The sequence below is a fragment of the Macrobrachium nipponense genome, chromosome 41 (genome assembly GCF_015104395.2).
Source record: "Macrobrachium nipponense isolate FS-2020 chromosome 41, ASM1510439v2, whole genome shotgun sequence".
NCBI classification, from domain to species: domain Eukaryota; kingdom Metazoa; phylum Arthropoda; class Malacostraca; order Decapoda; family Palaemonidae; genus Macrobrachium; species Macrobrachium nipponense.
The window spans coordinates 47,246,308-47,274,178 of record NC_061102.1 but is presented as its reverse complement, the minus strand read 5'-3'; the positions used below and the strand labels follow the sequence as shown (position 1 = coordinate 47,274,178).

Here is a 27,871-nt window from a genome sequence, read left to right as displayed (position 1 = left end):
TCCTCCAGGGCCTGGCTACACCAGTCCTAGGAGTAGACGGAGGTACCGACTCTGGGGTAAGGCCAGAAACGCCTTCAGTAACAGAGGCAGTGGTAGCCTGAGTGATTTCAAGAGAGCACCCTACTTCGGTATCGCAGCAACTGTCATAGAGGTGGAACCTACTGCAGCGGAGGCCCTCACTTCGGCTGCTGTGACAGCCGTCGTAAGGGTAAGACTCCAGGTTGACTCCGGGTCAGGCAGTTCTTGGTCGTCCAGAGGAGGTGTAAAGGTGAGATCTGCTGGAGGTTCATCCTCGGGCGACAGACGTGAGGGTGAAGAAGAATCATGGACTTGAGATTGGCCATGGGCTGCGGTAAGCTCCATGCCTGTCGGAGGATCTCTTGTAGGAGGATCCTTGATAAGGTTTGGCGCCGGCGCTAGCTCGGGGCCAGGCGCAGAGGTCAAGGTTTGTGGTGGCTCTACGTCTAGGCTGGACGGAGCATGGCACTGCTCAGTGCTGCCAAGTGGCATTAACAGAGAGTTGAGGTCAGATGGACCTGTGGCTGGTACCAGAGGTGCAATACCTCTCAGAGTGCCTGTGGTGATGGGAGACAGAGGCTCCCGTCTCTTGTGGAAGGCTAAGCCTTGTGAAGAATGGACAGTGTCCGCTGCTGGTAGCTTGCTAGGGCACCCAGGCCGAGGAGGTTGTGGCACTGATCAGATGGACGTGCCTGGTCGAAGGCACATGCTTGGGGCACCCGGGATATCCGGAGGAGTAGTGCCCTGTAGCCCCATAGGCTCTGCAGGAGCCCCTCTGCTGGGCTGGTCTCTGTATGGTGTCTGACTGGTCTTGAGAGGAGGCGGAGGCACCATTCGTTGGCATAGGAGGGTCCTGAGGAGGTTTGTGGTTTGCGGCTCTCTTGAGGCGGTACTCTGCTGCGAGGTGACCCACCTTCTTGCAGATGTTGCAAGTCCGTAGGTGTCCTTTGTGGATCTGGAGAGCTGACTTGGTGGCACTATGCGCCGGTGTGAGGTACTGTGAGAAGGGTGGAAGGTTTCCCAGTCGTCAGCCATGCGTCAAGCTTCCTCAAGTGTCTTGGGTTGCTTGTCGTTAAGGTGCACCGAGTGGTCCAGGTACACAATGGTAGAGGCCCTCCAGTATGATCCTGTTAAACAGGTCCTGGAACTCTGTGCACGACATGGCCTCGAGCCAGCGCTGTCCGGCTTGGGCCTTGTGATAGGAGAAATCGCTCCAGGCCCAACCAACTTCCTTGGCCTGACCTCAGAAACGCTGTCTCCATCTCTCCGGGATGATTTCGAAAGCACTCGTGATGACCCGCCGAACTTCCACTATGTCCCCTCACTGACCCTGATCTAGTGAGTGGAGGGCAGTCTTAGCCTTGCCATCCAGGTGCTTGGCAAGCAGGGTGGCCCTCTCTGTCTCAGTTGTAGCATAGTTTTGAAATAGGGCTTCCACTTCTTCCAGCCATGCCTCAGGCTCATCCTCCGTCCACTTTGGTATTAGACCGTTAATGCTCGCAATGGGATTGTGTGACACCGTAGGCGTGGGGGCTGGGAGCTGGCTGAATGGCTAGGGCTTCGGCACTCACCTGTCATGCCTTCTCCATCTCGAGATCCTTCTCCTTGAGGGCTAGCTTATGCTTTCTCTCTTCTTCCCTTGCTTTTCTTTCTGCTTCTTTTTCCTTCTTCTCTGCTTCTTTTGCTCTCCACTCTTCTTCTCTGAAGGCTCTTTCTCACAGGAGCAGATCGTCCATCTGCCCCTTCACCCACTGGGTGAGTTCCTGCCCGGTGTAACCAGCGTTCGAGCCCAGAGCCATGAGGCCTTGGAGCCTCTCAAGCTCCACGGATATGGTTTGGTGGGAAACAGGGGAAGACATTTTCCTTAGGCTGCAGTAGAGGCTTGGATAAATTTGAAAATGGCCAGGAATAGTACTGGATGGAATAGGAGTGCCTACTTGGTAATGTGGCACTCACTTAGAAATGGGTAAATGAGGTAATGAAAGTCTGAAAAGATTGGGTGCTCTGTGGCACTTGGGAAGTGTCCCGTAAGTTGGTGGCACTTCTGGAATGGCGCCTTCTGATGAGGTGAGGAATATGAAAGAGTGTGCTGTGTAAGTCACACTTAAGGGCATTCCTAACTTGGGGATACGCTGGAATGGGCAACCTGTAGATCCAATACAGGTGCATGGCACTTATGGAGGCGTTTCGTGGCAGCGCTATTCGAGTGCTGATGTAGCGGCACTTATGGAGGCGTTCCTTGATTGAGTTATCCTAATGGCGGATACACTAATGAAATGGGCGTTCTGTAATGGTGGACACGCGAGTAAAGAGCTACCTGTACATCTGATACAGGTGCAGCGGCACTTATGAAGGCATTCCTTGAACAGCACTAGTAGAGCGCTGGAAATGGGCGTTCCGTAATGGCGGACACGCTGGTAAAATGGCTACCTGTACGGCCTGTACAGGTGCAATGGCACTTCAGGAGGCGTTCTTTTGGAGCACTGGTAGCGTGCTGGTGTGTCCCGTCGGACAACACTAAATGCAGTATACTCAAGTATACTGAAATGAAATGGCACTCTGTTCGTGGCAGAGTGTAATGGTGGAGGAGAGAAAGTAAAAGGGGGGAGTACTTCAGCAGCCAGTCGATGGACAGTGTCATGAATTAGTGGCACTGTAAAATGGTAAGGCTTGTGTGCACTGGTGGTGGACAGTCCTAGACTGGTAGGCTTCCTTGTATGGAAGTAAGGCAGTTGCATTGCACACTGTGCAGTTTGTGCTTGCGGTATACGCAAGTCTTTTGTGATAAAGAAATGGAAAAGACCACTCGGGCACGACAAGTAACTGTAATTTGGAAATGCTCAATCCTTGGCTGAAATACTCAGTAAATGAAATAAATGCTTGCAAGACTGCAATGGACACAGGCCTGTACGTATCATGCTCAGTGTAAGTGAAAGACACAAGAGGCTAAAATAATGTTAATGTTGCATGCGTAAGTAATAGTCGTAGTACTCTTGGCTTTTGGAATAATAGGTTCTCTCTCTCTCTCTTGAGAGCGTTAAAATGATATATGACGAACTCCCTTGTATTTTATTGAACTAATAATGTTAGTTTAATGTGACGCAACTTGCGTTAAATGATCTCCTTACGTTAACATTTAATGGAAGAATTGTTTTTGAATACGATTTTAAGTAAACAGAATGCACTAGCAATGAACGATTTTTACGTTACTTTTAAATGGGTTGCGTTATAATATGAGTGATTTACAATGACGCATTTTATGTTAACAATTCTTTTAATGTAATTTACTTTCAAGATTTACGTTAACTTTACGTAAGTTTACTAGGTCCCTGTGACAAGTGAGATGAATGTAAGGATTTGAAACAATGTTAGAAAAACATTTGTAAAAGAGGTTACGTTAAGTCCGAAGTGAAATGAAACTTTCACTCTGTGAGCGAGTGAGCAATGCTAAGTGAAATGTGCGATGAGCAAGCAGACTGCCAGGCTGTTTTACATGCGGTGATGAGACAGCTGATCAGTCGCCGTGAGAGAGATTTACAAACAATGAAATTCTAATTTCTTATTCAAGGCGAATTAACATTAATTTCTCTGGCAGAATGATAGATACTAGAATGGAGATTGATATTCACGTTAAAACCTCACGATTTATGTTATTCGGCTTAAATCATTGAGATAAAGCTTTAAGAGGGTGAATATGGCTGTCCTTGTGTGAACGCGAGTTTTGGCTGGCTGCCAGGACTGGTCGCACCTGCGAAAGCTCAGAGAGCTGGCTGTTACCAACACTTGAGATGAAAACTAAGTTAAAACGAATTCCCCTAACATATCACAGACAAAAGAATTGTACACTCCTTTTGCCGTAACTATTAGTAGAACACTCCTAACTAGCTAGGCTTGCTAACACATGCAATAAACCCTGCCAAAGCACTTCCTAGTTTTAACTAGCACTTTCTGGCATCTATCTACCACACGTGCTCTGTGAGCTCATACAAGTTAACAGAGAATTCATGGGGCAAATTGTTTGCTTGCCGCTAAAATTAAGCTCTGGCGCATTCGCCGTTACAATAATAATATTTCTCTAACTCTGAGAATATTTATTAAAACTACTTTAAAATAATTCCTTAACATAACTTAAGCTAACAATGGTTATAAGAATAATAATATATGAATGATATTGCTTACTGTGAATGTTATTCCTTACCTCGTGTTTCTCTCCCAAAATCAGCTGATTAGGAGAAGGAGAACGGCTGCTCATCTAGAACTAAAATAAATGAATAAATTCTGGGTAGACGAGACGATCAAAATCTATATATATATATATATTATATATATATATAATATAATGATATATATAGTATATATATATGTGTGTATGTATGTATATAAATATACAGGGTGTCCATAAAGTCCCAGGACCATTACAAGCATAAGTACTTTGATGGTACTGGGACTTTATGGACACCCACTATATATATATATATATATATTATATATATATATATATATATATATATATATATATATATATACTGGAGAAAGGGGTTGTATAATTCAGAAGTATGATGGGGCGCGAGAGCAAAACTTAGCCAGTGCTTCATATGGAAGAATACTGCAAATGAAGGGCCATGATATCGGTGAGTGGTACAGTGTACTACAAATGGACGTCATTGCTTTATTAATGAGCCCTTGGCACAGGTTTGTAAAGCTGCAAATGTTGCGGGCGTGTTCTGTAAGGAGAGTTCATCTATGGCCTAGCAGTCTTCAAATCTTGATAGCCATGTGAGCTAAGGTGTGAACTGCAAGTCGTGAATTCTCGGTTTCTGTGGTTCGAGCCCATGAGACGACGAATTTCTATCAGCTAAAAAATTCCCCTATAGGTTAACATATATGAAAATATATTATTTCGAGGTAGAGCGAATTGGATATTACAGGACATTTGTCTCTCAATGCCTGTATATGAATCACAGTGATGTGATAAAATTGTATATATATATGTATATATAATATATATATATATATATATATATATATATATAAAGGTTTTTTTGCCACGAAGGAAAAAATGAAAAAGCGAGATAGCCAAGTACTTTTGGTCCTGTTCGGACCCTTTACCCGAACAGGACCGAAAGTACTTGGCTATATCTCACGCATAAAGACCCATTAAAACACTCTGGTTTAAAGCTAGGGACTATATTTCGGTGGACTAACTTCCACCCTTATTAAGTAATGAATGACAGGAGTTACATTAGCGAAATATATAGTGGGAGATATATATATAATATATATATCTATATATATATATATATATATAATGATTATATATATATATACTATATATAAGTATCCTATTGCCCCACCTTTTTTTTTCCTACATCCAATTTCCTCAGTGTGAGTTTTCAGGTAATTCCATCAATAAGGATATTAAAAGAGCCATGAAGGCTTTTAATGTCCATTTCTACCTCAGACCCTCGTTTACGCCCAACTAGTCATATCTACGAATGAAACCCGCTACAGCGATGCATTGTTTGCATAATAAAAGCTTTTATTATTGCCCATACATCCTCAAATCTCTCCGATTTGTGGCTTGTCAGTTCTCCGTTGCATCGTTACAGCTGTACTCTCTTGTAATCCAGTCATTTTTTTTTTATCTTTGTATTCTTCAGTGTCGTCTTTGCCACATTCCGAAATTTCGACCAAATCCCTCCTCTCCTGCAACGCCCTCAGTGGCGTGATCGGTATGGTCTTGGCCTGCCACCTCGGTGGCAACGAGTTTGATTCTCGGGCATTCCATTTAGAGTTAAAGATGTGTATTTCTGGTGATAGAAGTTCACTCTCGACGTGGTTCGGAAGTCACGTAAAGCCGTCGGTCCCGTTGCTGAATAAACCACTGGTTCCATGCAACGTAAAAAGACCATACAGACAGACAAACCTTCCTCACTTTCTCTTACATCATTTAGTTCTGTTGGTCTTCTGTCTTTCTTATTCATTGAGATATTAGCAAAATCACTCTTAAGAATTCAGAGCCACCCTGTCCTCTAGCATTATTTATCCCTTTACACCCTTTGTTCTAAGATCCATTCGCTTGCTAACCTTTTTGCTTGGATGCACTTCGTATAAAACAACTTCTCGTTAAAGTGCTTAATCATATTCACCCACCTGTTTTCATCATTTTCTCTTCTTTCGTATTCATTTCTTGTATAGTATTACTTCTCCAATACATATGTCGCTCTTTGGGGAGGGTTCTTAAAACTTATGTCGAATCGCACATGGTCGGAAATATTTTTTTAAGCAATGTTAACGGAGCCACAGTTGTGTACTCTTCTTGAGCCTGTGGTGACTCCCATTAAGATTGTAATCAGAAGCCCTCATATCCATTAAGGCTTTTTCAGGTACTATGTTATCAATCCTATTCCTATTATCGTCAGAGCATCTCTCCATATAATTCCATATGAATTCTGAGGGATGTAAAATGCTCAGAGGCATCAACTGAGACATCACATCTAGAGAAGCGCCTCAGCGGCATGGTTGGTATGGTATTAGCGTCACACCTCGGTGGTCGCTCGTTCGATTCTCGGTCATTCCATTGAGAGTGAGAGATGTGTATTTCTGGTGATAGAAGTTCACTCTCGACGTGGTTCGGAAGTCACGTAAAGCCGTTGGTCCCGTTGCTGAATAACCACTGGTTCCATGCAACGTAAAAGCACCATACAAACAAACAAACATCACCTCTAGAACCTAAAGCATGTCGATTTTGCAATGACTGCTTTACCTCTTTACGATGTCTGTTTCGAGAAGGGAACTCTCTTGGCCTTGAGCGGGTCGTGGAGTACGTAGTCCAATGGACCTTGGGAGTCCTTCGAGGGTTTGATTTGGAACTGCATTATCTATTTTTCCATGCATCGTCAAGAATGGATGAAATTATTATGAAATTGATCCCCTTCTAGACAAGGCTCTTACTAGGACGGTATTGTCAAATCTAAGTATGTAGACAATCAAACTCTTTTTCATTCTCTCTAAAGGAAACTCAACGCTCTTCGATTCCCATGACTGTTTGTTTTGCATATCTTATAGCCAACTTTACGGGTTGATGATCAGGATTTAAAAAAAATTATTATGGCTTTCTCTTCACAGTAGTTTTCCCTCATTACGGTTCAGGAGTAACAGACTAAAATGGGAAGGTGATAACAGTAAAACTTTGCAGTCTAGGACTCAAATTTTGAGAAACTGTTATATATGAATCAATGGTTGGTAGTATTCTAGAGGGCAGTGGGACCCCTTCAGATATAATTTATACAGTTACCTTAGGGCTACTGCCAGTAGTTCTTAAACTTTTTATTACCACGCCCCCTTTAAGAGTTGGTCCTTTCTTTCACCCCCCCCCCCCATGCCCCCCCCCCCCCGCCCCTTGCATCTATGAGTATAAATCCCTCCCAGATTTACAGAAAAAGATGAGAAAAAGAAGAGGTTTCGAGGGATGTGATGGGAGCCTAACTAGAGTAGTAGACTCCAGGAAAGTAACGTTATAAAGGGCTTTCTTTTTCATTTTTTCATAAACTTCTGAATTATAACGAATATAATTAGAGAATTTTATTTTTATTTTTCCCTAGGGCTCGCGCCTCCCCTGCAAATTGCTGACGCTCCCCTAGTGGGTCGCGCCTCCCAGGTTCAGAACCACTGGGCTGCTCTTATCAAATCGTGTTGCCGTTTACTATAACCATCCCACAGTCTATGAGACCAAAATAGAAAAAGGCTTACTTAACGGAAGAGCCAACAGAGTTCAATGATGATGAATTAAATTTGTGTCGGGTGAAGGGGCGTAGCCACTATGCTGTCGGTTCTCAAGTTTGATGCTTCTCACCCAGTTAATTGCGGTCACACTTGAAGTTGCTCTTGTGGAACAGAAAGTGATTTTGTGAAAGAGGCTATCGATGATAGTTGGGGCACGGGTACTCTCTCTCTCTCTCCCTCTCTCTCACTCTCTCTCTCTCTCTGCTTAAAGAGATTATTGTTGAATATTCATTTTTTTCTCCCATTGTCTTTGTTTCTTATATAAACTTTTTCTCTATATATATTATACACACACACACACAAACACACACACACACACACACACACACACATATATATATATATATATATATATATATATATATATATATATATATATATATATATGAGCTCTGGTTCAAAGTTCAACCTTATATATATATTGAATCAAGGTTCTTCAACCTTATAGAATATTCTTTACAGTTTGACGTACATATTGGTCCTCGTTTCTTTATGTTCTGTATCCGACTGATCAGAATTCCCTATGTAAGTGGAACGTTGCATAGTCGATGAATCTTGCTTTGCGGTTGGGTGTGTTAATGACTATACGATAAATGTGCATTAAATTGATGACTGATAAAGCTATATCCGAGATGCACCCGTATCCTAATGATCAACTTGTGCGTAGTTGGAGGTGTGTTATTGACATTATGATATATTTATGGTAATAATTATGTCCGGATGCAGAGTGGACGATTGCTAAGTGTCGCTATGCCATTAACGAAAGGTAAAGATTAACCCTTATGCTAGAGAAGCAAGCCCGTATTAAGGGGGGTCGGGGAGTCGAATGACCCCCACCCCCAAATTTCTGGAAGTCCATATTTTCTGTGACTATCCTTTCCATTGAACTGTATTTGCAAAGTAATAAATAATTATGTTTTTTTGTTTAGGCAAAGTATATAACATAACAATTAAAGTAATATGCATGTTATCGTTAACATAATAAATGAATCGATCAATAAAACTGAAGAAATATTCTTGAATTTCTGGGCAAACTCGACATTATAAGTAAAATTCTGTTAACCAAAGTCAGTACTTTCAATAACATCTAATTCAATGGGTAGAAGGGCATAGACCGCATGCCCAATTTTTCTTCTTAGTATAACTAAAATAACATTTTCAAGTATTTCATCTTGTATATACCTATATATGCAATGACATTTATAGAAGAAAAGGTCCAGTTTGGGAAAAACAAGAAAAAACCCCCCCCCCCCCCCCCACCCCCGCCCCCCACCATAAAAAAAAAAAAAAAAAAAAAAAAAAAAAAAAAAAAAAAAGAATTCTAAGTAGGGCCCTGAGAAGTGTAATCATTCTTTTAACATGGTAGGTGTCAATGTTTTCAGACAATTCCTCCTTAGTGATTAAATCTGTAGATTGGTCTGGACATTAGATATCTGTCAAAGATGCGTATTTAGTGACTCATTTAGGTACTTGGATACGTGGTAACGATTCGGTGTCCTCTTGAACACGTGGAGCTGAGAGAGTAGCTGGATGGCATAAATCATTTCGAGATTGCTAACCTAAAGGAAAGGGTGGAGTGGAATCCAAAGTCGTCCTTTCTGTTTCGAGAAGGGAACGTTCTTGACCTTCAAGTGGGTCCTGGAGTAGTCCAAGGGCCGCTGGAAGGGCTTCGAGTGTTGGATTTTGAATTGCGTTATCTTTTTTTTTTTTTTTTTTTAATAAATTCTTTTTGTCGTATGGTACGTTTGAAATATTTTCTGCTCTATATTTATATTTTTTATCTATTTTATCTGATCGTGAGTGGTAAATAGCTCATTATTATTATTATTATTATTATTATTATTATTATTATTATTATTATTATTATTATTATTATTATTATTTTATTATTATTATTATTATTGTTGTTGTTGTTGTTTTGCTTAGGAAGCAGACCCTCTCTCAAGCATACTTTATTAAAAGTAATGGCTACTTCAGCAGTCTTACACTTGTAGAGAATCTTCTCTATTTTTCGAATAGCGGCTTTTCCGTGCTATTTAAACAGTCGTAAATCGCTCATTATTATTATTATTATTATTATTATTATTATTATTATTATTATTATTATTATTATTATTATTATTATTATTATTATTATTATTATTACCTTGACATTTTTTACATAGCATATGATGTCACGAAATGTGAGTAGTTCCTTACTTTTATTTATTCCTGGCGACCGCGAGGTAAAAATTGAATGATTTCGTGTAGTAGCCGTGTCCATCCCAGCAAACTTTCCTCGCAAACATTGTTCGCAAACAGTAAGTGAAGTGTTTGCTGACTTTTTTTGCTCAAAAAAAGAGTTGCCTGGTCCACAGGAAGCGACGGACAAAAGTTACACCAGTGTACGTTTTGCAACTGTAGTTGTGGACGTTTTTTTTATAAGTATTCATAGTCCTGCACTTTTCAGGAACACTTATATAATTGGGAAGCAATCACAGTTGCTGGCGTTTTTCGCAGTCATTAGATTTATGAAATAGAGAGCTCACTCTGAGAAGACAGCCAGACACCAAGTTTGTCATCATGTGTAATGCGTTTTGTATGTGGTAATATAATCGTAGAATTACGTTGGTATTTATAATAATTCCGTGTTGGTGGTAATAGGGAAAATGCTGTCAGAGGAATCGCGTCAATTTTGAAGAGAGCTAACGTGAGGACTCGACTGCGCTTAAAAGTTTTATTGATGCAAAGGTAGTGATGAGGGAATACTCAAAATGCTCCTCAACATGCAGATTCTACTTAGATGAATATTTAAGTAGTTCCTAAATGTGCTGGTACTAGGATGAATATTTAAGTTGTTCCTTAGTGCGCAGATACTTGGATGAATATTTAAGGTGTTCCTTAGTGTGCTGGTACTTGGATGAATATATAAGTTGTTCCTTAGTGCGCAGATACTTGGATGAATATTTAAGGTGTTCCTTAGTGTGCTGGTACTTGGGTGAATATTTAAGTTGTTCCTTAGTGCGCAGAAACTTGGATGAATATTTAAGGTGTTCCTTAGTGTGCTGGTACTTGGGGGAATATTTAAGTTGTTCCTTAGTGCGCAGAAACTTGCATAAATATTTAAGTTGTTCCTTAATGTGCTGGAACTTGGATGAACACTTTAGTTTGGTTAATTGATTAATAGGTCAAAGATGTCTCAGGTAACAACGAAAAATGAAGAATTACTTTCAACCAAGGGACGAGTTTTTGTCATGGACAAAAGAATGTGTTCCCTACCCAGTTGTGGGGGGGTGGGGGGAGGGGGAAGAAAAACTTTTTCATTGTGAGGAACTTCGCAAAGTCGAGAGGGAAATTTCATGTTGCAATGAAACTCAAGAGGAATTGTTAAGGAGAGAAAGATTTCATGGCAATTTTTAGTGAACGCTTTTTTATTATATATGATTTTTATGGTGGCCATATGTCTTGTTCATTTTAGAATATTGGATTTATGTTCAAATCTCTCTGCCATGAGGCTCCATACTGAAATTTGAAAGCAGTCACTGTCACTTATACTCCTGAATAAGCCTCATGGATATTTGTAACTTTCAATATGCCACTGCTTGAACTTTGGCATTTGCTACGTTTCCCTCTTGCAATTTACAAACTTGATCAAATATCCATAAATAATAAAGTGGGTAAAAAATTTAATAATAAAGTTACCTTAGAATGACATGCTTTTCAGATATCTTTAGAAGTAACAACTGAATATAAATTCAGTGCAATAGAAAATGGAAAATATGGAAGATGTTATCACTTTTGCATGTATTTTGGAATGATTGGTTCTCTCCTTTCAAATTATAGCGTTTTCTGTCTTTATTGGAAAGTTTCATGTTTTGATTATTTGAAACAGTTGGAATGAATGTAGGAAGTGTAGATTTTGCTTTTGATTTCAGTTATGGAAAATGCTCGCAGGCCTCAGCTGTTTACTCCCCCAAATCAACATCTCTAGGCCATTTTTTTTTTGCAAAGACCCCTAAGCATTTTCCCACACCCAAATGCTTTTGTAGGATTTCACCTGTACTAAAGCTGGTTCACTTAAGGTAGATTCTTGGGTGAGTCCTATGCCTGCGAGACGTTTGTTTGGCGGCCGCTGATTGGCTAGGAGCTGCCTACCTCCCGGTATCAGCCAATCAGCGGCCGCCAAACAAACGTCTCGTAAGCATAGGGCTTATCCAAGAATTTACCTTAAGTGAACCAGCTATAGTCATCTGCCCCACCCACTAGAGAAAACAATAGGCATTTCAGCGTCCGAACAAACTATGTGGTCTTTGATTGCATAATTTAATATTTTGGTGACTTGACTCCCAAAATCGACACCAAAATTGACAGATGGGGACATCTCATCGTATTTTGATGACTTTGGTTTTACAGCATTATTGATTATGTATGAGTTGACAAAATTTAATCATTCCAAACATTGCTGTCCTGCTTTTGCAAGCAACCTTCAGAATTTTAAATGATTTTTGAGAATCAGAGTATAGAATCCTTTGAACGCCATTATTATTTTAGCCTTTTTAAGTATAAATATCTTTTGAGGACTCATGATGTGAGTTGTGACCAGGTCTGTGACAGCCTTTTGTCAGACCTGTTTGCTGTTTCAACAGTATATAACAATTAGCTATCAGACGTAGTTGTTATTTAAATATTTCGCTTCAGTAACAGTATAACCTTTTGTTCCAACGTATCTGATGCCTAATGATTACACAAAGACCAAAACGATGAATGGCATTGACATGAAACAGTTACAGTCTCCTTGTAGGATCCCCTCCTCTAGTTTCTTCAGGCTGAGGTCCAGTTCGGCCAGCAGAAAGTCGGTAATCTCCACAAAAAGGCCAGTTTCTTGTTGGCAGCCACCCCGGATGATATTTTTCTTTGTGTCCTGAAGTAGTTTGACTACGAATTTTATGATGTTAGATACAGAAAAATCAGTTGCTACTTTCAATTGGTGTTCACGCTGTATATATATATATTATATATATATATATTATAATATATATATTATATATATATATATATATATATATATCATATTATATTATATATATTATTTATATATATATATATATATATACAGCGTGAACACCAATTGAAAGTAGCAACTGATTTTCTGTACTAACATCATAAAATATATATATGTATATATATTTATATATATATTATATATATATATATATATATATATATAATATATATTATGATATTAATATTAGCCATCCATCATATAATACAATGGCATTCAACAAAGCATGGGATAAGGTTCTTTCGCTGAACTTTGTGTTAATACAGACACCTAAGGAAACCTTGGTATATACAGGGTGTCCATAAAGTCCCAGTAACATTACAAGCAAAAATACTTGTAATGGTACTGGGACTTTATGGACACCTTGTATATTCACTCCAAATCTGTTATTACGATATGAAATCTGATTCATATCTCTTCTCATAATTCTAATATTAGCAACCTGTGGTCTCTCCATATACACCTTTTCCCACTTTCCTTTCCATCCGTCTTGTGTTGTTTTTACTCGGATTTTAATTATTTACTTATCTTATAAGATCTTAAGGTCTTTTAATCACTCAAGAACAGGAAATTTATCTTTTATTTGCTGATGATACGACATGTAGCCTACATACTTCATTCATCATCTCGGATGGTGTTGTAACCTGTGGTTCATCTGTTCATGCCTCTTCTACTGTCTATTGCAGCCAGCTTGTGTTGGCATTGAACAGGTTGTAATGGTTCATATTCTTAAAAGATATTAAAACTTATGAACTTGGAATCCTCCTCCTCCTCCTGTTGAGGACACGACGTATATTTCAATTTTCCTCAGATAATACTCACCTTCTCGACCTTATGTTGCAGCCTTCTTGTGTGGTTATTACCCGATTTTTATCTGTTCTTTCTTCCGCTGACATCTCAGACCTTATAATCACATTAATCATGGCATCTTTCTGCGATTGCTGAGATAGATGACTCGATATCTTCATTCTATCTCAAGTAGTGGAGTTACCCGTGATTCATCCTTACGCTGACAATTTTAACGCCAGCTGGCTTTTGTTATTAATACTCGATTCTGGGTTTCTCTTATAAGATCTCGGTCCTTATAATCAAGTTATAAATATGGATTGTGAAATCCTTCAAGTCTTTGTCTGCTTCACTTTCTTGCACGGTTGGCGATTTTTTTATTTAAACAAAAAATGAATAAATAAAACAGTGATTTATTTTATTCTTTTATTTATTGGATTTTTTATTCGTTTTTTTTTATTTGTTAGATGTTTTTTCAATCCCCTTTTTTTCCTCAAAATGTTTTTTATGACAGAATTATTATTGATTTATCTTTTAGATTTCCAGTTCTGGCCTAAAGTATGTATATACTTGAATTTTTTTATAGCAAAATAAATAGATGCAGCACAGTTATCCTTAGGTTTTTTATTAACCTCCAAACCATATTTTTCCATTTGTTTGCTTTCAAATTGAAAAAAAAAATTAAATTTTCAAAATCATGATTTTTCTTAATGAAAAAGTGAATGATTTAATCACTTGATTAAATTAGTTTGATTTAATCATTGCCAACACAGCTTTCTTGCTTTACATTTATTGCTCTGTTAGATGGGTTGTATGTAGAATGTTTCCTTATCAAATAAAATATTTTCTTTATTCAATAGTATTGTAATGAATATGATTTTATCGAAAGTGTGAGACGACAAGTATAGAAATACCACTGGGTTTGATCATTAGAAAATCATCCCATACAACAAGAAACAAGTAAAAAATGCGCCGAAGTTTCTCCGACGTAATCGAGTTTTCTGTGCAGCTTATATAATCCTTTACGAAACTCTCAGCTGCGACCCATGAAACTTTCAGCCACGGCCCATCGCACGATCATGGTTAACTTTAACCTTATATAAAATAAAAACTACTGAGGCTATCAGGCTGTAATTTTATATGTTTTGATTTTTGAGCGTGGATGATCAACATACCAGTTCTCAGCCCTGTAGCCTCAGTAATTTTTAAGATCTAAGGGTGGAAGGACGGACGGATAAAGAGCCGTCTCAATAGATTCTCGGGCATTCCACTGAGGGTTAGAGATGTGTATTTCTGGTGATAGAAGTTCACTCTCGACGTGGTTCGGATGTCACGTAAAGCTGTTGGTCCCGTTGCTGAATAACCACTGGTTCCATGCAACGTAAAAGCACCATGCAAACAAACAAACAGTCAATAGTTTCCTTTTATAGAGAACCAACAATAGTTTTCTTTTTAAAGAAAACTTAAAGGGGGAAATACGAGAGAGAATTATCCTCAATACCCTGACTGTGACGTCGAGCCAACGGGAACTAATAAAGAGAATTATTCTGGGTCTTTGTCTTGTGATTCTGTTGTGGAGACAAGATCTTTGAAAAATGGTCGGAACGTTGGGTCCAAATGAGCTTGTATTGAAACTTTAACGACCACTGCCGTTTGGTGACTTTTCAGTCAATGGCTACTGTCTGGATATACTGTGTTTTACTAACAGTTTTATTTGTATTTTTTCTGTGTTCAAGTGTATAAACAACTCCATCTCTTACCTCTCCGTGACTTTTGAATTCCCCAATGAGCAAACTTTCCACCATGTTTTGGTTGTTACCCGAAATGTAGGAAGTATTAAAGAGATATTTGCAGGGTTTCATGAAACAAAACATCGAATGAAATCGTGAGGTCAAGATTGAAGTATCTTTGTGAAGAAAGAGGAAATGCGTAGATTATAAAGAATGAGGAAAGTATGGCAGAGTGCTAACGAAAGGGTTCATTATTATTAGTCTCCTTATATAGAGCAGTTGAAAATAAGGAGGAAGGGAAGTCCTTCCTAGATATGGAAGGAAATTCTTTTAAAAATGAGCAATTTTAATTTTATGGAGTTTTTTGCGGTATATTTTTCAATGTTGATGAAAATACAACCTTTTGTCATCTCTTTGTTCAAATATGGTTGTTTTTCTCAACTGTTAAGATCATAATCCCTTGAGATGGAATATTTAAATAGTTGTATTGTTATCATACATTGCACTTTCAATTTATAGGCGCCTCAGTGGCGTGATCGGTATGGTCTTGGCCTGCCACCTTGGTGGCAGCGAATTCGATTCTCGGGCATTCCGTTGAGGTGCGAGAGATGTGCATTTCTGGTGATAGAAGTTCACTCTCGACGTGGTTCGGAAGTCACGTAAAGCCGTTGGTCCCGTTGCTGAATAACCACTGGTTCCATGCAACGTAAAAACACCATACAAACAAACAAATACAAATAAAACTGTTAATTTATGAATACATTTGTCAGAGAATTTTTAAAAGTAAAATTACATTGTATTAGGAATCTCATTATGTTTGTCATTCATGAATCTCATTGTCTTCCTTTCGTATTCAAATCTCCCCAGTTGTAAGACATTTAGTGTTTTTCTGAAAGGTGTTTCTTCTGCAAGATGAATGTCTTGCTTTAAAGAGAGAAAGAGCACAGAGTTTTCCTTCAGATTTTGTCTACATGGAGCCCGATGGCACTTGCTACCAGATGCCTGCATCCATGCAGCTTCAGCTTGTCTCGCTAATTAATTAAGGCAGTTCTACTTCATATAGGAAATTGGTCATTTTTATATACTACTCATTATATTGAAATTTAGTACAAGCTCATATTTCTACTATGTCTCACTGAACGTCAGAATTTCGATTTCTTCCATTTTTAAGTTCGTTATATTAAGGAAATTCATGAATTTCCCTCGTAAGAAATATCATACACGTTTTCATATACTCCTGTAGTGAAATTCCATTTCCATTTTGAATGTTTGTTATTCTCTGTTTTGGCCATTGCCATTTGAAATTCATCTGAGTGTTTTTCTTTTCCAGGTCATTCGCGTCAGGGTCTGAAGTGTCGCATGTGCAAGATCAACGTCCACGCTGCTTGTCAAGATCAAGTGGCCAAGTGTCAGCCCAAGTCCAGATTGCTCAGGCGACAGAGATCCACCTCGGAAATTGAGGCAAAGCAGATGGAAGCAGGAGACGATGACAGTACGTATCTCGTTTTAAACCCTTCTGAATTTCATTGTCGTATCCCACAGGAACAATCAGGGTAAGAAACAGCTGGTCGTAGTCCGCTAGGTGGCATACTATTACTAAGACTCCCGACCTACATCTCGGTAAGGTCTTCATCTACTACACTCAGATTGCATGGTTTTGTGATGCACAAATCTAAAAGCTGAAAGAAACATACAACTACTTAAACATTTCTGTTGTTCTTCCTTTTAAAGATGGACGGCAGGGGACTAAAAGTTTCTTCAGGCAAAAGAGTACAGTATTATGATCTTTATTTTTAACTGGAAAAGGTTGCACATTACTTTTATATCAAGGCAACAACATTTCCTTTTGAAGTCTTGGCCTGCTTCGTTTTCCCAAGTAGGCTTGCTTCTGCAGGCTATGAATCCCACGTGAAGTACTAATGTAATAAGGATGAAAGACGAAAAAAATTGACAGAATATTGTAACATCTTGGACATAGTTAAAAGATGTTAAAGATTCTTCTGAAATCAAATGATTTCTTGGGATGCATTGTCGTAAGTTTAAATCTTTCAGAGCAAAAGAAGGCTGCAAATATTCACAGCCCTTTCAACAATAAGCCACAGAGATAATGGGACCAAATCCTTGATATATCGTTCTAAACAAAGTATTTGTATCATTATCAGTTCTATCATTTTCGTCGAAAATGTACGAAAGATATGTCGTTTGTCACTTAGATTTCTCTCTTGAAACATTTCTGAATGTTTCAGAGGATTTAGTTCAGCTCCAGAGCTGTGTAATATACAAGTTTTAAACCACAATAGATTTGGCTAAATTTAATAGAATAATTCATTTGTTATATCTAACATAAAATAAACTTGGTAAGAAGTAGATTAATTCGGAATATTTTTTTACATAAGACGAAAACAGCTCTTTTTGTTAAGTGAGTTGGAAATCAAATATTCAGTTTTCTTTGCACAGATTGACACTTGGCACGCTAGCCAAATGTCGAAAAACGAAATCACTTGAGAGCATCCAGACTGGTTATAAATGCATCTGGTTATGGAGATTAGAACTGGAGTTGAATAGAAAGGTAGAGGAATTCGCCTCCCTTAGAGTGTATAGTGTCTTGTGGACAAGTTTACTTGCCTAAATTGGTAAACAGACAGATATACTGGTGTGTGAAGGTAAGAAAAAATTGGAATAAGCATGATATGAATAAAGGTGGAGGAAAGAATATGTGTAAGGAAAATTAGGGCAAGACATGGGTGTTTAGCCACAGTCCTTATGGAGCATGTTTTGGGCGAGGTTCAAAACCAGGTAAACCTCACCATTCCCTAGTAGCGCCTCTGTGGCCTTATCAGGAAGTGTGTCTAGACCTAATTACGCTCTTGAGAGATGCTCATCGAATTCTACCCAGTTGGAAGAAACTTTTGTGACAGCCACATTTCTTAGATTTTACCAAAAGAACTTTGTTCTAAATCTTCACATGTGGAGACCTTCAAGCTCAAAGTCACCTACAGATGTCAACCAATGCTACTCAGGCCGCCACAAGGCCATGTGTAGAACCAGTCTTCTGGAACTGTTGTTCTGGAAAGGGCCTTTATGCGCCATAGCCATTGTTACTATCACAGTCAACTTCCTTCTCTTTTCACCACATAAAAATAAGATGTCAGTCCCATCCATCAAGTTATATAGGTTTCACCTTGTCCCGAGTCTTCAAATGACAAGGTTTGGATTTAGTTTCGTCGCGAGAAATGAAACGAGAGTTTACTTCAGTCTGGCCTTTGCTTTAATATGCATCGCAAAGCATCAGGCAACTTTTGGTTATTCTTGCTCTGTCTCTGGAGGCCAGAAATGAGGAAAATTTCTTTTGTCTTGTTAACTATTTGCATCAACATGGCAAACTAGGACATAAGCCTTGAATGGCAGGGAGTCCCCAGTTATTTCTTTCAATAATAATAATAATAATAATAATAATAATATGAAATGATGCTCATAATATAAAAATGATGTTCATGGACGACATCAAGCTGTATGGTAAGAGCATCAAGGAAATAGATACCCTAATCCAGACTGTAAGGATTGTATCTGGGGACATCAGGATGGAGTTTGGAATAGAAAAATGCGCCTTAGTCAACATACAAAAAGGCAAAGTAACGAGAACTGAAGGGATAAAGCTACCAGATGGGAGCAGCATCAAACACATAGATGAGACAGGATACAAATACCTGGGAATAATGGAAGGAGGGGATATAAAACACCAAGAGATGAAGGACACGATCAGGAAAGAATATATGCAGAGACTCAAGGCGATACTCAAGTCAAAACTCAACGCCGGAAATATGATAAAAGCCATAAACATATGGGCAGTGCCAGTAATCAGATACAGCGCAGGAATAGTGGAATGGACGAAGGCAGAACTCCACAGCATAGATCACAAAACCAGGAAACATATGACAATACACAAAGCACTACACCCAAGAGCAAATACGGACAGACTATACATAACACAAAAGGAAGGAGGGAGAGGACTACTAAGTATAGAGGACTGCGTCAACATTGAGAACAGAGCACTGGGGCAATATCTGAAAACCAGTGAAGACGAGTGGCTAAAGAATGCATGGGAAGAAGGACTAATAAAATTAGACGAAGACCCAGAAATATACAAAGACAGGAGAATGACAGACAGAACAGAGGACTGGCACAACAAACCAATGCACGGACAATACATGAGACAGACTAAAGAACTAGCCAGCGATGACACATGGCAATGGCTACAGAGGGGAGAGCTAAAGAAGGAAACTGAAGGAATGATCAGGCCATAAGAACCAGATATGTTCAAAGAACGATTGACGGAAATAACATCTCTCCAATATGTAGGAAGTGCAATACGAAAAATGAAACCATAAACCACATAGCAAGCGAATGCCCAGCACTTGCACAGAACCAGTACAAAAAGAGGCATGATTCAGTGGCAAAAGCCCTCCACTGGAGCCTGTGCAAGAAACATCAGCTACCTTGCAGTAATAAGTGGTACGAGCACCAACCTGAGGGAGTGATAGAAAACGATCACGCAAAGATCCTCTGGGACTATGGTATCAGGACGGATAGGGTGATACGTGCAAACAGACCAGACGTGACGTTGATTGACAAAGTCAAGAAGAAAGTATCACTCATTGATGTCGCAATACCATGGGACACCAGAGTTGAAGAGAAAGAGAGGGAAAAAATGGATAAGTATCAAGATCTGAAAATAGAAATAAGAGGGATATGGGATATGCCAGTGGAAATCGTACCCATAATCATAGGAGCATTAGGCACGATCCCAAGATCCTTGAATAGGAATCTAGAAAAACTAAAGGCTGAAGTAGCTCCGGGCCTCATGCAGAAGAGTGTGATCCTAGAAACGGAACACATAGTAAGAAAAGTGATGGACTCCTAAGGAGGCAGGATGCAACCCGGAACCCCACACTATAAATACCACCCAGTCGAATTGGAGGACTGTGAGAGAGCCAAAAAAAAAAAAAAAAAAAAAAAATAATAATAATAATAATAATACCTATACAGGAGCAAGACTGTTGTGGTGTTTTCTACTTTTTATAGTGCTGAAAGTACTTGTGTATTGTACAAGCATGTTGAAGTGCCCAAGTACTGAACAAATTTTTCCCAAAAGGAATAGTAATGGAAATTGGATTAATTCTTAACAGAGGCTGAAAAATATGCAAAATAAAGGCAACTCTTAATTTAACAAGCCAATAATGCGTAAATCATACAACAACCCAGCCACAATAAATATATAAAGTAAATGAAAATTTATTCTCCCTTTGCCTGTACTTAGGAGGTAAATGAAAATGTATTCTCACTTCACCTGTACTCAGGAGGGTAGTACTTACTTATTACTTTCAAACTTGCACAGATTTTATTTTTTTCATACAGGTTGATTATCAGATTTTACCAAGTATATATAAAATTGTGTCAGGCAGAATACAGAACACCCACCAAGTTAGTAGTCTAGGCATTTATTTAGTTGTTGGTGAAATTTCTGACAGAAATTTTGAGACACCATTAAGAAAGATCTAGACAACCCTCAGATATTTGAAGCTTTGGGGTCCTTTTTACCCATCTTGTAAACTAATAAGGAAAAGCTGTCTTTCAGATTTTTGGGTTGAAATTGCTTGTTGCATTCATTAGTAAATGGAATTTGATATCCATGAAGTATGATGTTCCTTAACAAAAATATTAACTTGTAGATGCTCAAAGTTTATTCTATAAAAAAAGAGAGAAAATTTGTCAGCTAGTTTATAAGTAAAGTCAAGTTCCTCATTGGACGAGTCTGTTACTTGCTCGACTACTCATCTCAGGGTTCAGGCTCGATTCCCCGCTCTGCCAATGCGAAACCAGAGGAATTTATTTCTGGTGATAAAAATTTGTTTCTCGGTGTGGTTCAGATCCCACAATAAGCTGTAGGTCCACTTTGCTAAGTAACCAATTGGTTCCTAGCCACATAAAAATATCTAATCCTTCGGGCCACCCCTGGGAGAGCTGTTAATCAGCTCAGTGGTCTCGTAAAACTAAGGTGTACTAAACTTTAGAAGTAAAGTCAAGAAAAAAAATTTGTACTGTTACAATGGCCCAGTTGCTGATTTTTGAAAGGGATTTTGTTTCAGATTAAAAGTCGTTACATATACTTTACTTAACTCTCTGGTCTTTGAATACCAGGCCATTAAAACATCTAACTAATTATACAGATGTGAAAGTTAATATTGCTTTTTGAAAAAATGAACTATCCAGGAGAGGGTAAGGCTGTTCCCTACCACTCTTAGTTCATATGAAACGTAGGGTTCGGATAGGAATAATTTAAATTTTTTTATAAAGACATTACCACTTTCATGTCTTCATCAAATCAGAATATGTGAAAGAAGTGATGAAGTCATGGAAATCAAAACTTGTTTGATCATGACAGTATTTCAGCAGAGGAGTTATAGTAGCTTATCCAGGGCTACAGCACTTTATGAAAAGCCCTTATTTGTCAATTGTATTTAACCCTTTACATACCTGAATGTGACTGGCAGGTCAAAACGGGAGAATATGGACTGGAATACCTGGATAGAATATGATAAACATGAATGCACCTCCCTGAGATCTTGTTGGAAAGAAGGAATTACAACATTATCTTGATTGTGAAGAGATTCAAAAAGAGAAAGCAATTTGATTGATAGATTTCTAGCTCCTATATCTCATGGAATGTGAATCGTAATGAAATGATAAGAGGTCAGAATAAGACATATTACAGTTGGAAGACTTGATAAAACATTGTTTGGTAAGGGTTCCCTAACCATCTGTGGTGATCCAGCAGCTCATTAGTTGACGTTCGCTAAGTTATTCAGCTGTTTTATGAATTTATGCAGGTCTTATATTTAAACACTGTGGATTGGCTTAGATAACGATAAACAGTTTGTGTGAATACTGTAATACTGTATTCTGAAAGCTGAGACCCTGTGAATTATCTCATTTTAAAAGTAATGCTCTGCACTTTTTGTTAGTAACCCATTGATCTAAACATTTACAAACATCCTACTAAATTAAGCAGATTCCCTGTGGTGACAGCACCCATCACTTCTATGAAACAGTTCAATACAGATTTGCCAATGACCCCATTGGTCAAGACCTGCACTACCATTGCTTATACCTTATTTTCAGTTATAAGAACAAAAAACTTTGTATTTTACTTAATGAGCATTTTGTTTTCAGCTTGGTGAATGCTGTTCTATTCATACTATTACTATAAGCATCAGTATCTGGTGGCTTCATTTTGTGTAATTATACAATTAGATTTAAGTTCCATTTGGTGATAAGGTTATTGTTTTGTTTAAAATTAATGATCTTTTTCAGCCTCAAAGAAATACTCATTGACTGATCTGTGAAGTTATTTAGCGTGCCTAGAATATGCACATTTCTAGGATGAAGTCAATCAATTTGTATGAATTAAAGAGTGATTGATATTCTCAACCATAATCTCTGTTTTAAGAAAATTTGTCAATCTGGTCGTGTGTCATGTTTTCAAATCTTCATTCTCATACCTTATTATCTGAGATAAGTCTGTGTTGACGTAAATTTAGGATTTTTGTGTTGATAAATGTATTATCAGGCCCGTTTGTTTACATACATAGTGATTTTATCATAGGAAAAGAAATTGTCTTACATTTCATTTTATTCGTATCAAACATAGAATATAGATTGTGCTATATTTAAGGTAACTTGGGAGTAAATGAAGGCACCAGATCTACCACAGCTTGAAAATTAGCTTTATATGAGTTTTAAAGAGAGTTTTACCACTGAGCTTTTTTAAATATTGTGCCTTTACTGTTTGATTAGAGGAAAGGTATTGCCACTTTAATTATTACCTTTGTACTCTTCTCTCTCTGTTTTTTACTCAGAAATAGTATTCTTAAATCAGAAAAAATAGAATAAGCATGAAAGTAATTAATCTGATTCTAAGCCACTTGTTCTGTCATGCGGGACAATGATTTTTTTAAATGCAAGGATTTTGCATGGCTTACCTCGGCTGTACCTACAATTTATACATAGAAATGAACCCATATGGTGGCAGTTGCACTTTCAGACTGGCCAACACACAAAGATTGTGAGGTTTACATGTAGAAGTGTAATGTGTTCCCATTTCTTACAGCGACGCCGAATATCAGCTTCAGCTCTCTAATCGCCAGTCAGCCTACTAGGCGAGGTGCTGAGCTCCCTGCTCCCAGTGCGACTACAGAAATCCAAATAGGTAGTTACAGTCGGGTCGCTTTAATTGGTCAAAGAAGGCTGTAAAACATGTACATGTATTCAAAAGTATTCGCACGTAGTAACATGTATCACTCGAGCCTAATCCACACCAAGTAACAAGATTTTTATAGTGGATCCCCGTACAATTCTCATAAATGTGACCCTAATATTAATTTTTGAGTAATGCCAGTGTTCAGTAGTTTTATAGATGTTTGTACAGCACCGATGTTTCCCGTGTCTTTATTTTGGTAAGGTTTTTTTTTTATATTGTATTTATTGCATTGGCAGTGTTGTGATAATCCATAGAATTAATGAAGATAAACCCAGTGACAGGCATAGATACAGGTAATTCAGGTGTTTCCCAGTGTTGAGATAACTCGTAGGAGTATTTCTTGCATTTGGTGATTGACATTTCTCGCTCGGGTGTTTCTTTAATGCATGTTTCCTTCCCCTGGATGTAGTAGTAGTAGTAGTATTGGATGATACTCATACGTGTTGGTGTAGTACTTTCAGAAAAGGCGCATTTACCTTGCATGTTAAGTACTGTGTTAGAAAGGAAACTTATCTTGATATTGGTTTGGTGGTTTTTAATTCATAATGAAGTTTTGTACTAACATACTGGAACAGATGATTTAACTTTATACCTGCATCTGAAATGAACATATAGCTTGATGATCATCCTTAAGCATAACTAAGTCCAGATATGATTTGTTCTGTGATTTAGGAAATTTTAGCAAAACTCAGTAGCAAGGCATGTTATTAGTGTTCATGTTCACACATCATATACAATATAGTATTGCCTTGGTAACATGACTTGCTTTTTTCCAGGTATGTATTAGTAAGTGCTACTGTGACTTACATCTAAGGTGGCATTTTTTCATGTCTTACGCAGGCTTATGTGTAGGATTTCTGCAAGGTTTCAAAAAAACTTTTTTCAGAACATAGTTAATTCATTATTACAATACAATACATATAGGCTATACAGAAACAGTACTACAGTAGACAAAAGGGGACCCAAATGAGCAGTATGCTGTTCATTCTGTTTTGTGCATTTCTGGTCATTTCAGTAAACTTCACAATCTATTTTCCAAATTTGATAACAGCACCTTTTGGGACTGTGATCTTTATGTTTTTCATGTATTTTCTCAAATTTTTCAGGCAGTTATTGTTCTTAATAACATTAGTATTCTTTAATGAGTGTGAGGGGTTTCATTTTTTCCCATTTAATTGTTTAATCCTCCCACCTGTAGTAGTGAGAGTAATTATAGTAATCCTAAATATAATATTAAATCCACAAACTGCTACGTAACTCTTGAACCATACAAAAGGGCACCAAAACAGGAGTAAAACAGTTTAATGCATATTTAGGGAATACATATTAGCCAGGATTTCTAATACTGAAAAAAGGTGAGATCCATCATTGGATATGGTTTTTGGCCAAATTAAAGGGAATGAATGTATTGCTGAAACTGCAGTCTATTTTCATTGTTGAAACTACTACTACTAAAAATCTGTCAGAAAATTATGGTAGGTAAAGAAACACATATTGTAAGTATTAAAGATAGTACTAGGCATGACACAAGGTAAGGAACTACTCTCACCAAAAGATGGACAATAGATTGACTGAGCAAGAACATTAGATTCCAGAAACATTGAGGACATAGGCATACATAAACACCTTGCAGAAGAAGAAATATGAAAAATTTTTAATCGATTTGTATTTTTCATAGCTAACAAACCTGAGGTCTTAACAATAGAATAAATCTTCTCTTGCCAGCTGGTAACTGGTTAAAACAACCAAAGATTGTACAGCAAGGAATCTGTGAGATCTGGCAACTCATGCTTATACGAGGTGAAGGTTGGTCATCGACCAAGCAAGCACCTCGTGATGCGTTTGGCTTTCTTTGACCTCCTTGGAAAGAGCCTTTGCTCTTCTTCCAAGCCGGTTGCTTTGTTTGCCTATGATTCTTTGTGTTTTCAGTTGTGTCTGTGTGTGACTGCTTTGTTTGCCCATGATTCTTTGTGTTTTCAGTTGCGTCTGTGTGTGACTGCTTTGTTTGCCCTTGATTCTTTGTGTTTTCAGTTGTGTGTGTGACTGCTTTGTTCGCCCATGATTCTTTGTGTTTTCAGTTGCGTCTGTGTGTGACTGCTTTGTTTGCCTTGATTCTTTGTGTTTTCAGTTGTGTGTGTGTGATTATGTTATAATGGACGCTCTCCCTGGTGCATTTGTTCCTCTGTCTCCTTCCTTTTCATCCGTCAATTCGTCATTGGAAGTATCGGGAGTTACTCAGGATGAGGTTTTGTGTAATGTAGCCCCTCTTCCCCAGGATTTAATGACCCTCCTGGGAGGGAAGAGGCTGCTTCATCTGTTTCATCACCAACCATAGCAAAAATAAAGTAGCAGGGCAAATTTTGCACAAGAGAATTAAAAAACTAGGACAAATACAGAAGTCAGATCATGTCACATATCTGCATGCACACTTGAACTGGATAGCACATACTGCATACAGTAAAGACAAGATCGAAAGTGTATAAAATCTAAACAGAAAACTATCACATTCAACTTGGGGAGCTTAGAGATTAACCTGATGTTACTATAATAACTATGCTATCTATCCTAAACTATGGACGTCCCAGTATCAGACTCACTATTATAAAGTTCAGATCTTATTCTCAACCAAGAAACCAAAATCTGCAATAGAGCATTCAAGAGCTCCCCCAAACAAATCTGCACAAGCCAGAAGTGGCGCAACGCTCTTCATCGCAATGTGGTAACCATAGCGTGTTCAATAAAGATGAGGGAAGGGGCTCATCTACTACAGCTGCTTATTCAGGGACATTTTGATTAGATTTCCTTTACTGCCAGTCCCATTAAGAACTATAGATGCCTGAGTCAGTAGATGTAGACATGTCCACCGTCAAGCACAAGAATTTCCTCTTCTTGGATTATGCAGAGAATACGTGTCTTTCACACTTGTCCATATATGCAAAAATTAAGCATGGACCCTTGAATATCATGACCAACGTACATTAGAACCTTCATGAAGTAATTTCCCACAGTATGAATCAATACAGATGGATCTAAGTGTTCCTCTGGTGCAGGACGTTGTGCAAACTTGCATAATGCATCTATTTTTAGAGCAGAACTGTTGGCAGTATGGTCAACAATTCCTGTTATTCAACACACACAACAACAGAAATGTGTAGTTTTTACTGACTCGAGAATTGGGGTAAGAAGCCCATTAGGACTAGAAATCCTTGGGTTTTAGCAAGTTATATGAAGCTAATGCAGTGTTTCTTAAAGTGTATTCCGCGGACCCCCAGGAGTCCGTGGAATGTTCCAAGGGGTCCTCAGGATAATGTGAGGAGGAAGCATTGCTGTTAAGTTCAATAAAATTTGTGTGCAAAATTGCAAAATTAATAATGTTGTGATAGTTATTTTAGGTAAAATGTAAACATTTATGTTGAAGATAAGCCATTAATTGATAATTCAGTAGCAATTTTAGTACTATATTTTACACCCTGAAAACACTTTTAAGCCCAAGAGGGAGATTGTCGTAATAAGGAGTCCGCTACACGAGTAATTTTAATAAAAGGGGTCTGCTGCACAAGAAAGTGTAAGAAACACTGAGCTATTGCAACTATTAAAATTTGTGGGTCCTTGTGCATGAAGACATCAAAGGAAATGAGAGAGCCAATAAAGCAACCAAGGCTGCCATCCCTGTAACTAGATCAGATTTTGCTGTTACTGTTTTTACTATCTTTGAAATCCATCAACTCTAGTAAATGGTAGGCATTGTGATCTATCAGTCACAAATTAAAACAAATTAACCATCTGTAGACTGGTGGTGTTCATTCCAAAAAGAATGCCACTTTGAAACAATAAGCACTAACCCTTCGTAGAATTGGTGACACTTACCCCGTGGTTATTTAATGAATTGCTCATACAATCCAGTACCAAAGTGCAGAACAACACTTACCATCAAACATGTCTGTAGTGATTTTTCAACTGTCACCAATAACGTATATTTAGTAGTATCAGAACCTATAATATTGTCAGTTATCCAATTTATTATGTAAGGCATTACAGTATATTGAATTATTTCTTACATAGGTCATCCAGAACAAACCCTCTGGGGCAGCACTATGAGAAGTAAGAATGTGTTTATATATTTGTATATATAAACACGGGCTTGTTTTAATTGATAATGAAATGAGAGAATAAATTTCTGCCATCAATCAGTTT

General features: G+C 38.2%; 1 protein-coding gene across 12 annotated transcripts in view; it reads left to right on the top strand.

The window, feature by feature from the left end:
- The window catches only part of LOC135212740 (SH3 and cysteine-rich domain-containing protein-like), a 635,516-nt gene that overhangs the window by 522,933 nt on the left and 84,712 nt on the right, over positions 1 to 27,871 (top strand). For all 12 annotated transcript variants that reach the window (XM_064246459.1, XM_064246455.1, XM_064246457.1 and 9 more), the window contains 2 exons: positions 16,691 to 16,852; positions 23,528 to 23,626. In XM_064246459.1, the coding sequence (XP_064102529.1) occupies positions 16,691 to 16,852; positions 23,528 to 23,626 (261 nt within the window). The remainder of the gene's footprint in view (positions 1 to 16,690; positions 16,853 to 23,527; positions 23,627 to 27,871) is intronic.